General features: G+C 41.9%; 1 protein-coding gene across 1 annotated transcript in view; it reads right to left on the bottom strand.

The window, feature by feature from the left end:
* Positions 1–12,500, bottom strand: part of LOC144956068 (uncharacterized) — a 42,786-nt gene that overhangs the window by 496 nt on the left and 29,790 nt on the right. Inside the window, exons 8-10 of the mRNA XM_078886396.1 lie at positions 2,090–2,211; positions 1,730–1,945; positions 1–430 (exon numbers count right to left, since the gene is read on the bottom strand). The exon at positions 1–430 is cut by the window's left edge and continues 496 nt beyond it. Coding sequence (XP_078742522.1) covers positions 1–430; positions 1,730–1,945; positions 2,090–2,211 — 768 coding nt within the window. The remainder of the gene's footprint in view (positions 431–1,729; positions 1,946–2,089; positions 2,212–12,500) is intronic.

Genomic DNA, 12,500 nt, shown 5'->3' with positions numbered 1-12,500 from the left:
ACCGCGACAACCTCTTCCTCCTCTTCCTCCTCCACTTCCTTCTTCTCTTCCAGCGTCTCTTCCTCTTCCCCCTTCTCTATTTCCTTTTCGTCAACCTCATCATCATTCATCGCCATCGTCATCATCTTATGGTCATCACCTCCATTATTCTTCACGACCACCTGGGTTACGGGCGTACCGACATCCAAATCTTTATCAAATCTTTCCGACACCAACCGGTGATCAACCTCTTCAGCTCCCTCCAGCCTCCTGTCGGTGGGAGGTTCTTGTGACTGTTGCTGAAGACTGGTCGGGGTAGGGGGTGGCTGATAACCCCTGTAAGATTCCTCCGTGGGGGGCAAGCCCTGAGGCTTTCTGGAACCGGAAATGGGCTGCAGGCTTGGCAGCCTCAATGCCATTTCTTTACTCATCCCTATAGGCAAACGACATCCTGGACAAGTTTAGAAAAAGAAAGAAGAAAAAAAAATGTAGAGTTTTTATATGGCGCAATATCCACTAAACATGCTCAAAGCGCTTTACAAAGGGACCCTGACAAACAGCAACACGTAAAGAATTTTTTTATGGGCTTTTATATAATGCAATATCCATTAGACGTGCTTGTCCCGACAAACAACAACACGTAGAACGAGACATGACACCTGTTATACGATATTAACAACTTTTTTTTCCGACAGAGAGCAACGCAGTTAACGGCCAGGTACTCATTGTACACCTGAGTACGGAAAGAGAATGTGACTAAAGAGCCTTTTTTCAAGGACTCAACTATACGCCGAACGAGGCTCGAACCTAGGACCTTCCGATCCGAAAGCGAGTGTCATACCACTAGTTCCCATTATAGCCGCAGAAGAAGCAAGTGGAAGAAGCGCTGGAATAGAAGGAGACGGAGATGGAGGCGTGGGGATGGGTGAACTTGAAAAGGTAGAAGAAGAAGTAGGGGAAGTGAAAGAAAGGACGTATAACAGGCGACTGGTTCCGTATGGAATGGAAATATTGTTCCATATTATATCATATATCATGCTGGGAGAATAAATGAAAAATTGTGATCATTGACATTAAAATCCGTGGAAATGCGCTATAGAAATGTACACATTTGTTTGGTTTTTTAAAAAAATACAGTTAAAGTCCGTTAAGCCAATTTTGTTTATATCGACTTTTCATTTAAGTCGAACTATCTCTTGATTTACTGGATCGTTAGTGTATTATGATATAGGATTATTACACTCTTGCTTGTTTGGAATTCTGGACGTGTTTCCAATCGCTACACGAGTTTGCGAACACGTTCTTGGAATAAAATTCCAAATCGCATACTAGAGTCATGTTAGAAGGCATAACATGAACCAGTAGAAGATACTCGAGGGGAGAAGAGTCAAAGAGTGAGGTAGAGGAAGAGAGAGAGAGAGAGAGAGAGAGAGAGAGAGAGAGAGAGAGAGAGAGTGAAGAAAAATGGCGGCAAATATTGAAGAGATGTCATCAATGAAGATCAACGAATGTTGCGAAATCGATAGAAAGAGATGAAAGACGATGGCATCCTCTGGAGGATAGACAAAGAACAAAATGATGATGATGATGATGATGATGGTGATGATGGTGATGATGATGATGATGATGATGAGGATGATGATGATGATGATGATGATGATGATGATGATGGTGATGATGATGATGATGATGATGATGATGATGATGATGATGATGATGATGATGATGAAAACAGGGATATGGCCTTTACCAACAACATTGAGAGACTTGTAGCGAGACGATGCAGCGCCGTTTGTTGTTATCGACCAGGCTTGTCTCCTCGCTCGTGGTGGAGAGGAAGGGGCGGTAACCGTTACTGGTCTATTGCCGCGGTTACCGTGACCTGGGGCGGTTGTCGGCCTTCGTTTTGGACTGGCCGTTGGAATGAGACGAGGGGAGGGCATGCTGTCACTGCGAGGGGTGGTCGCTGGGGAATAGATAATAGTAGTGATGATAATAATGATGTAAAGCATGGTAAATCCGTGGAAATGCGTTGTCCACATGGTCATTTTCTAATTTATTTCATATTTAATTTCATTTCGTGTTTTGTGTATTGTTTACTCTTGCTTACCTTCAAACTCTTTGATGTATTCCTGGCCCTTGGGGCCTGTGAAGAAACATCCCATGGCCGTGTTGTTGCGGGGCATATAGACACCTGTGTGGTCCACGCTGCGGGCATCGAGACAGTGGGCCCTGAGGAAGTTGGTGGGTAGATATGGTTAGAATGGTGGTGGTGGTGGTGGTGGTGGTTGTGGTGGTGGTAGTGGTGGTGGTGTTGGTGGTGCTGCTGCTGCTGGTGGTGGTGGTAGTGGTAATGGTGATGTTGGTGGTCAGAATGGTGGTGGTGGTAGTGGTGGTTGTGGTGGTGGTGGTGGTGGTGGTGGTGGTGGTGGTTGTGGTGGTAGTGGTAATGGTGATGTTGGTGGTCAGAATGGTGGTGGTGGTGGTCAGAATAGTGGTGGTGATGGTGGGGGTGGTGGTCAGAATGGTGGTGGTGGTGGTGGTGGTGGTCAGAATAGTGGTGGTGATGGTGGGGGTGGTGGTCAATTGTGGTGGTGTGGTGGTGGTGGTCCTTAGTGGTGGTGATGTTGGTGATGGTAGTGCGTGGTGATTTGGTGGTGGTGGTCAGAATGGTGTGGTGGTTGGTTGATTGGTTGATGTGTTGGTGGTGTTGTGATGGTTGTGGCTAGTGGTGATGTTGGTGGTGTTTTGGTGGGGTGGTGGTGTTTTGTATGGTGGTGGTTGTGTGTGAATTTAGTGCATGTGTATGTTGGTCCGTTGTCAAGAATGTGGTTTGCGATTTGGTGTGTGGTCAAATGGTGGTTGTGGATGATGTGAGTGGGTCAGAGTGGTGATGTTGGGGGTGGTGGTCAGAATGGTGGTTGTGGTGGTGGTGGTGGTGGTGGTCAGAATGGTGGTTGTGGTGATGTTGGTGGTGGTGGTCAGAATGGTGGTTGTGGTGATGGGGGTGGGGGTCAGAATGGTGGTTGTGGTGATGGGGGTGGGGGTCAGAGTGGTGATGTTGGTGGTGGTGGTCAGAATGGTGGTTGTGGTGATGGGGGTGGGGGTCAGAGTGGTGATGTTGGGGGTGGTGGTCAGAATGGTGGTTGTGGTGATGGTTGTGGTGGTGGTCAGAATGGTGGTTGTGGTGGTGGGGGTGGGAGTCAGAGGTCTTTTTGCTTTTTTAATTTTTTTTTAATTTTTTTTTTGTAGCTGTTGATTTTTAATTCTTTTGTTGTTCTTGCTGTTGGGTGCCTTTGTGTTTTGTTTTGTTTTTTTATTGTTTTTTTTGTTTTGTTTTGTTTTGTTTTGTTATTTTTTTATTTTTGTTATTTTTCTTTCCGGGGGGGGGGGGGGGGGGTGTTGTTCTTTTGTGTTTTGCTTTTGTTTGAATTTAAAATTAATGAATATTAAAAATTTTGGCCAGAAAACTTGCCCTTCAAATATTCGTCGATTTAAATGAATTTCATATTGGCAAAAACTCTCAAACCTGGGACTTCGAGGATGACTTCTCAACTTCGCAGGTTTGTGAATTTGTTAATACGTGTTTTTCCAGGGTACCTCAGGGCAGGCATCTTCAGCATTGACTAGTGTCATTTGTCATGCATTATTCAGCATGTTGTGTGACGTTGTGTCCGTGGGAGAGACACCTTTAACACATTCTTATTATAGGGAATGAGATTAGGGGAAGAGTAACGTCCCTTGATTGGACGTCACGAGCGGAAAAGTTATTGGAGAGAGAACGTCATGCTGGTTGTGCGGCATGAGACACTTCACCGAAAGCGAGGACGAGAGAGACGTATGCGCAAAACCATTTTGACGTTCTCTCTGTTAGGTCACGTTCAATCAAGGGACGCTTTTCTTCCGCTAATCTCATTCCCTATTCGTATTTAATTTGAAAAGAGATCGGGGAAAACACGAAACCACGTTAACTTAAGCTTTTATGAAGCGCAGTATCCACTTAACGTACTCAAAGCGCTTTACAAAGGGTCCCTGACCAACAGCACCACGTAACATGTAGAACGAGAAATGACGCCTGTTAGGGGATTATTATAATTTTTTTTTCCGACAGAGACAACGCTATTAACGGCCAGATATTCATTTTACACCTGAGTACGGTGCGAGAATTAGAATGAGAGTAAAGAGCCTTTTCCAAGGACTCAACTATGCGCCGAGCGAGGCTCAAACCCAGGACCTTCCGATCCTAAAGCGTGTGTCACACCACAAGACCACATAGCAGCACATCATTCTTAGACGTTCTTGTCAGTCTTACCTACATGTTTATCACCCTATTTTGGAGTACCTTTCTTAAATAAGCATTACAATTGTCCCAACTGATGAGATCTAATGATAGATTTTTTTAAAAATAAAATTTTTTAACCTCAGCAGTGAGCGACATCCAATGTTTGTCGTCACTTTGCCAGTTAATTTTTCTTCTTCTTATATATACATACACACTAAACATAGCCATATGGATATTGACGTTTATTGTCAAAAATAAATAAATAAATAAATAAATAGATAATAAAACTAAGTTAATAAATCTTTTTTTTTTTATTTATTAAAAAGCGGTACGGTTTTTGTTCTTACCCGAAAGGTACCGCGTTTGACTACCCGCTGCTCTGTGTGGCCTTGACAAAGTCATTTCGCCCTCGTCCGAACCCGGGACCTTCCAGGTCAGGGTTCAACTAAAATTGAGCTTTATATAGCGCAATATCCACTAAATGTGCTCAAAGCGCTTTACAATGGGGTCCCTGGTCAACAGCAACATTTAACATGTAGGACGGGACATGCCGCCTGTTAGGCGATATTACAATTTTTCGGACAAAGACAACGCTGTTAACGGCCAGGTACTCATTTTACACCTGAGTACGGTGAGAGAATGTGAGTAAAGAGCATTTTCCAAGGACTCAACTATGCGCCGAACGCGAGGCTCGAACCCAGGACCTTCCGATCCGGAAGCGAGTGTCATACCACTAGACCACATAGCGCGCAATGGTGATGATGATGATGATGATGATGATGATAATGATGATGATGATGATGGAGGATGAGAGTGATGATGAAAACAGGGATATGGCCTTCACCAATAACATCGAGTGGTATGCCTTAACCACCCGACCATTTGGCCCCCTGGCATGTAAAAGAGTAAAGACAGTGTCTTCTGTGCCTCATAAGATAATCCCTGGGTGCTTTTTTTTTGTTTGTTTGTTTGGTTGGGTTTTTTTTTTTGGGGGGGGGGGGGGTGGAGTTAAACTCTTCCCCGGTCATTCAAATATTATTTTATTATCATCCAATAGATAGAGAGATATTAGAAACTCATTTTCTTTTAGAAACTCATTTTCTACCAGACTGTCACTTACCAGGTGTGTTGAAAGTAATCACCTCCCGCCCCCAACCCCCAACCCCCAACTCCACCACCCCTTCACCCCTCACTCCCACCACCTTTTAAACCGGAAAATGTTGGTTGGAAAAAAATTTAAAACAAACAACTAAGAATATGTTTTTGTTTCACACGAAATCATTCACATCTTTATTGAGATAAGAATAGTCATTTTTTTTAAAAACTACATATACATTGTCAAACACACGTAAAAAATGTTTTTACCGATTGAACCATAGCTATGTAACACCGCATTGTGACGCTGGTAACAAATAGGCTAGGGCAAGATTGCACACATAAAACAGCTGCCTTACTCTGGACAAACCTTTATTTAAAAATTTGGCCAGAAAACTTGTCCTTCAAATATCGATAGATTTAAATTACCCTCATCTTGGCAAAAACTCTCAAACCTGGGACCTCGACGAAGTCCCAGGTTTGAGAGTTTTTGCCAAGATGAGGGTCATTTAAAACGATCGATATTTTAAGGACGAATTTTCTGGCCAAATTTGTAAATATGGGTTTATCTAGAGTACGACAGAATGGTTATTTATTTACCTTTACAGCAAATACACACGAGGTAACTACTTAAGCAACAACAATATCATCTATATTATAACTATTCATCAGATGACTTCATCCTACGTGTTTTACCCTTCCACTATCACCATAACCACCACAACCATTCATTCCGTGGTCATACCGGTATTCAACACCACGACAACAACCACCAATACCAATATTATTATAACCATCACCATCAATACAAAATATCACCACTCACCACCACCACCAATACTATCACCACCACCACCACCATCACAACCACCACAACCACCACCATCAACACAGCCACCACCACCACACACACCACAAACACCAACACCACCATCATATACAACAATATCATCACCCACACCACCACCAATACCTACTACAACCACCACCACCACTTCCACTACCACCACCATCACCACAACCACCACCACCACAACCAACACCACCACATTTCAATGCCAATGTAAATTCATCATCACCGTCCGTCTAGTCTCCAATCCCAGTCCAAATCGCTCCGCCGTCGTCACGTGAGCCACGTCTCGAATCCACCACCAGACACTCTAACGCCTGGGCCACACTACCCCGCCTACTCCCTGCTCCACTTGCGCTCCCTCTTCTACTCCCTGGTTTGCTCTCTCCTTCTCCTTTTTCTTCCTCTTTCCTCTCCCTTCCCGCACTAGATCTTCTCCTAACACTACTTTTCCTCTTTCCAGATTTAACTCTCTTCCCTCCACCACTCCCCTTCATCTCCCCGCCCCCATTATTCTTAACATCCCGTTTCTCTTCCTCTTTCTCCGGTTCTTCCTTTATAACTTTATCAACTAAACTCTTCTGACGCTCTTTTTGCTTCTCTTCAGCAATCTTAGAAGCTCTCTCTAAAAGATCCGTCTGTCTTCTTTCCAAGCTTTCTTCAATAGCAGTTCTAATCCGCCTCTCTTCCGCTGTTTCAGAACGAGGCTGCTTCCAAGAGGACTTGGCGGAAGTCGTCAAAGGGGCATAACCACCGTATTTTTCCAACACGTCTGCTAAAGCTTTCGAGGCGTCTGAAGATGGACGTGGTGCTGTGTGCCTGAAAAACAGCCAAGATGGGAGCAGAAAGATGTCATGCTCGTTAGATGACGAGATAATTTCGTAGAGGATTGATGTTAGGTGTGCTCCAAAATCCCAATGTGCAGGTTTCAATAATACACAGGCGTGTAGTGTGCTGTGAGCTTGGTGAAAAAAAGGTGGCATTCATTATGATTTCAAGGCGTTATTTATAAAATGATGTGTTGAGTGCTGTGTTCAAACGATGGGAATAAAGTGGTGATGCTCGTTGGTGCTCTGTGTTCATTTTGTGACGTAAGTAGTTTCACACGTGAAGTTGCACACAGTTAATGTTGATTAGAATCCACACAGTGGCACACGTTTCTTACTTGGAGAAAACGAAATCTTTTGCTGTCAAAAAGCATCGAAAAGGAGGCGAAGATGGTTATTAATCAGCAGCATCAGCTGGATCAGAAACAACAGCTTCTGATCGTCAGCAGTGGCGATGGTAGAAGTAGTAGTCGTGATTGCAGCACTCTTGAGATGAAGGTTCTGGTGTGTAGATATCACAGCACAGCACAGCACACATGCATTAACGATGTGAAGGTGTGTAATACACGCTGAACACGATGGCAGATTTGCATAAAAACAACAAGTGTGTAAATTTATATTCTTGTTCCGGTTTCACTGAATCATAAACTGTCACATGACGATTATGCATTCTGGTCTCACATGATAAAAGGTGAATCTAAACATTAGCAATCGTTAAATTATAGATAGTATGCTCTTGGATAAGAAGCTCATAACATTGCCATCCGGAAATATAACGACCAACAAACAAAACTGTGTGTATCCATGAACGTTTATAGTCAGGTTAATACAGTTCAGTGAGCATTACTCATAAACGCGGATGGCAAAAAACAATAACAAAGACCTGAGTGACGTCATCTTCGAACTATCTATAGCCTGGCACTAAAACCCACTTAGACCCATATTTTGGCGTCTTTTTTCTTAGGTTTGTGGGCCGCTTAGTGAGTTGTCTTTAGTAGTGGTCAAGGAAACAAGTTTTCCCATTGTCTGAACTGTTGAATACAACTCACTAATTATTTTCTTTTGTGGCCAAAGACTTGTTTTGTTATGTCATTTGTTGGTCAGTGTCAGGCCATGAGTTTACGAAGGCCACGATCTAAATCACACATTTGTGAGCAGGTGTGTCAGCATTACTGAGATGGAGCCAGTCATTGATGCCAAGCGCAGCGCACTTGTCAACTATAAACATGAACCAAGTCAGAGGAACCTGCAGGCGTTGCGAGCTGCACGCAGCAAAGCACAGCAAACAGCTCGACGTTGCGCCAACGACTACTGGCTTCAGTTGTCGGACAACATCCAGCAAGCGTCTGACAGTGGAAACATAAGTGCCATGTATGAGGGCATCAAACAGGCGACAGGCAAATCTACAAAGAAAACTGCGCCTATTAAATCAAAGACAGGGGAAGCCATCACAGACAAAGACAAGCAGATGGGAAGATGGGTAGATCACTACTTGGAACTCTACGCCAGAGAAAACTCTGTCACCCAAAAAGCGTTAGACGCAATTGAAGAACTGCCAGTACTGGAAGAACTAGACGCAGAACCAATTATGGAGGAGCTCAGCAAAGCAATCGATGCTCTGGCCTGTGGCAGAGCACCCGGTGACGACAGCATTCCACCCGAAATAATCAAATGTGGAAAGCCAGCCCTCTTGGAACCACTACATAAACTCCTGTGTCTTTGCTGGAGAGAAGGCAAGGTACCCCAGGATATGCGCGATGCCAAGATTATCACCCTCTACAAAAACAAGGGAGACCGTAGTGACTGCAATAACTATAGGGGAATATCTCTACTGAGCATTGTGGGTAAAGTCTTTGCGCGCGTTGTCCTCGCTCGACTGCAAGTCCTCGCCGAACTTATCTACCCAGAGTCGCAGTGTGGCTTCAGAGCCAAGAGGTCGACAGTGGACATGATCTTCTCAGTACGTCAACTTCAGAAGAAATGCAGAGAACAGCAGATGCCCCTCTACATTGCATTTATTGACCTGACAATAGCATTTGACCTTGTTAGCAGGAAGGGCCTTTTCCAGCTGCCAAAGAAGATTGGCTGCCTCCTCAACAGCTTAGCATCATTGCCTCCTTCCACAACGACATGGAGGGCATCATCAGCTATGACGGTGGAGCCTCTGAACCCTTCCCCATGCGCAGCGGCGTGAAACAAGGCTGTGTCCTCGCACCGACTTTGTTTGGTCTATTTTTCTCCTTACTGCTGAAGTTTGCATTCAAAGAGCGTAGAGCACTCGCTTCACACACAAAGGGACCAAGTTCGATCCCGAGATTTTTTTCTCACCCCCCTGTCTACCCAGCAGTGGTTGATGATGACTGTCATTTTACTCGATCGATATTTGAAGGAGGAGTTTTTTGGCCAAAATTTTACTTATGTGTTGTTTCATAACGTGAACTTTTATATAGTGCGATATCCACATAATGTGCTCAAAGCGCTTTACAAGGAGCCCCTGACCAACAGCAACATGTGACATGTAGAACGAGACATGAAGCCTATTAGGCGATATTACAATTTTTTCAGACAGAAACAACGCTTTTAACGACCAGGTATTCATTTTACACTGAGTACGGTGAGATAATGTGACTAAAGAGCCTTTTCCAAGGACTCAATTATGCGCTGAGAGAGGCTCGAACTCAGGACCTTCCGATCCGAAAGCGAGTGTCATACCACTAGACCACATAGCCGATTTTGTTGTTTCATAGTAGGTACGTCAGAGTAGGGAAGGCATAGGTTTCCCAGCCAATCAGCAGAGCACAACTTGTGTTCATTTCTCTATTCTTTTCACCCATGTCAGATTTCCGGCTAGGGTCTCTGGTGCCAATACTGTCGTCTTATGACAAAAGGACGTAATTACCATGGGAGTTTTGAGTTATGGTCGGAAATGTGTTGGAAATTCTAAAGATTTGTGTTATGTTTCAATTTCAAAATTTTGTATTTCTGATAGTGTTATATTAGACTTTATTCCACCCCTTTCCCTAAATAAAAGAAATTTTTTTAAAAATTGAGCTTTTATATAGCGCAATATCCACTTAACGTGCTCAATGCGCTTTACAATAGTAACGCGTAATGATAATAATAATAATAATAATAATAATAATAATAATAATAATAATAATAGATCTTTATTGTCCATAAATATGGCAATTTGTCATTTAGTTACACTTGTTATAATGTTAAACGATAACTAAGATTTAACATATATTTCACTCCTACTTATTTTCTCTCTCTCTTCTCTCTCTCTCTCTCTCTCTCTCTCTCTCTCTCTCTCTCTCTCTCTCTTTCTTTCTTTCACACGTGCTATATACACAACATAAACATATTCATTTCGTTTTCAATTTGTTACGATTGTGGCAATTCGACACCAAAAATTATCATCATTATCAATTGGTCAGTTAATCTTACATTAAATAAATTAATCAGTTAATCAGTCAACGAATCAATCCTTGGTTTTTCTGTACCATATGAAATATTCAAAATTTTTATTGCTGATGGAACGAACGTTGATTTATACTTGTTAGTTCTACATTTAATCTGACAAAACCTTCTCCCAGATGGTAAAAGACTAAATTCATGGTATAAAATATGTTTTTTATTGTTGGTAATTGAGAATGCTTTCCTTTCTATTGCTTTTCCATGAATTCTTTCTACTCCATCAAGAGGATGGTTTATTATTTTTGATGCCTCTTTGATAGATTTTGAAATTTTTGATTTATCTTTAAGTCGGCATCCTCCAAACCATATGGTGCAGCCAAACGCAATTACACTTTTAATCAATGAGTCATAAACTCTTAACATAGTTTTCTTCCTTACTTGAAATGTTCTCAATTTCCTTAGGATGTATAATCTTTGGGCAACTTTCTTAGAAATTATATTAATATGTTGAGAGAAATTGAGGGAACTATCAATGGTTATTCCTAAATATTTAAAATAGTCAACTATCTCAACATCATCTTTACCGATCGCCACACACTTTAAGTCGTTTTTATTTTTTACACCAAACATCTGTTCTTTCGTTTTTTCAACATTTAATTCAAGCTGATTTTGTTTACACCAATCGGTGAATATATTTATTTGTTTGAAATAATTCTTTTCGGTAACTTTATCTTTTAATAAGCCAAGAATAGCAGTATCATCTGCATATTTCACTATAAAACAATTTTCAAAGGATGGTCTGCAGTCGTTGGTGTATAAGATGTACAGGATATCAAGTTTACAATAATAATTTGTGATGTCATTTTATAAATCGTTAATTTTCACACAAAAATCAGATTCTTTAAAAAGAAGTAGATATTATTTAAGTATCGTTAAACACGTTTTTAATTCAAAGATGGCGAAATAAAAATTCATTGAGGGGCAGAATAAAAGATTTCTTACACTTTTGATTTTTGGAATTCGAACTGTGTTCCCAACGCGCACCCGCAAGCTCTTGCAGTGGTTGGAAACACATCCGGAATTCCAAAAAGCAAGAGTGTAAGAATCGTATATTGCTACATGACCCGTATAGAATTGTGTAACGGGGATTCCTATACTATAAATAGCTCGTTTCTTGTTTACGTTGGCACTCACGTCATTTTACCACTGCCCATCGTTTACATATATGCAGGTCTGACATCCGAACCCACATAATATGGCCCTAGTTAAACATTGTTGTAACGGAGAAAATTTTGCGTCACTTTTTGAGATTTCCATTACGACAATGAGCCTATAAGGAATTGGATTATCAGACCTGCAAATAAGTGCACGTCGCCCCCGCCTCAATAAGGAATACAAGTATGATGTCATAATACTGGTTCCAATCTCTTTGAAAGTGTGAAACCGGTCCTCCAGGGGACTGAATACATACATTATGCAACTGATCTTCTGGCGCCAGAGTAATGGCATCTTATTTTCTAGTCTAAATAAATACTGGTCGTCAATAAAGATCATCCATCCTCGCTCTTTTACATCCCATAATCCTAAGAATCTGCCTATAAATAGTATGAAGTTGACGAAGTTATTGCTTTTTGCCATCCGCGTTTACGAGTAATTCTCACTAAACTGTATTAACCAGGCTATAAACGTTTAAGGTTACACATAGTTTTGATGTGTGTTGGACCGTTATACTTCCGGATGGCAATGTTGTGAGCTTCTCAGCCAAGCGCACACTATCAATACATTATCCTACTACTAAAATAATTATGCCTGGTTATAATTAGATATATTATAACCTATTCATTACCAATTCATTGTCCAGAGGATGAGTTACACACTTCCAAAGAGTTTTGAACTGGAGGAGAGGAAGATGTGATCATACGACTTATGCTTTCCCATTCTGTATTTTGACAACGGTTAGAATTTGTCATATTGAACCTCGAGTTCTTTAAATAACCTCCGCCATTCATTCTGCGGCTATGCGGTCTCTTGGTATGACCCTCGCCTTAGG

The sequence above is a fragment of the Berghia stephanieae genome, chromosome 10 (assembly GCF_034508935.2).
Source record: "Berghia stephanieae isolate SIO BIC M18660-M18661 chromosome 10, UCSD_Bste_1.3, whole genome shotgun sequence".
Taxonomy (NCBI): domain Eukaryota; kingdom Metazoa; phylum Mollusca; class Gastropoda; order Nudibranchia; family Aeolidiidae; genus Berghia; species Berghia stephanieae.
Note: the sequence above shows the minus strand (reverse complement) of the source record. Positions and strands in the feature narration are given on the sequence as shown.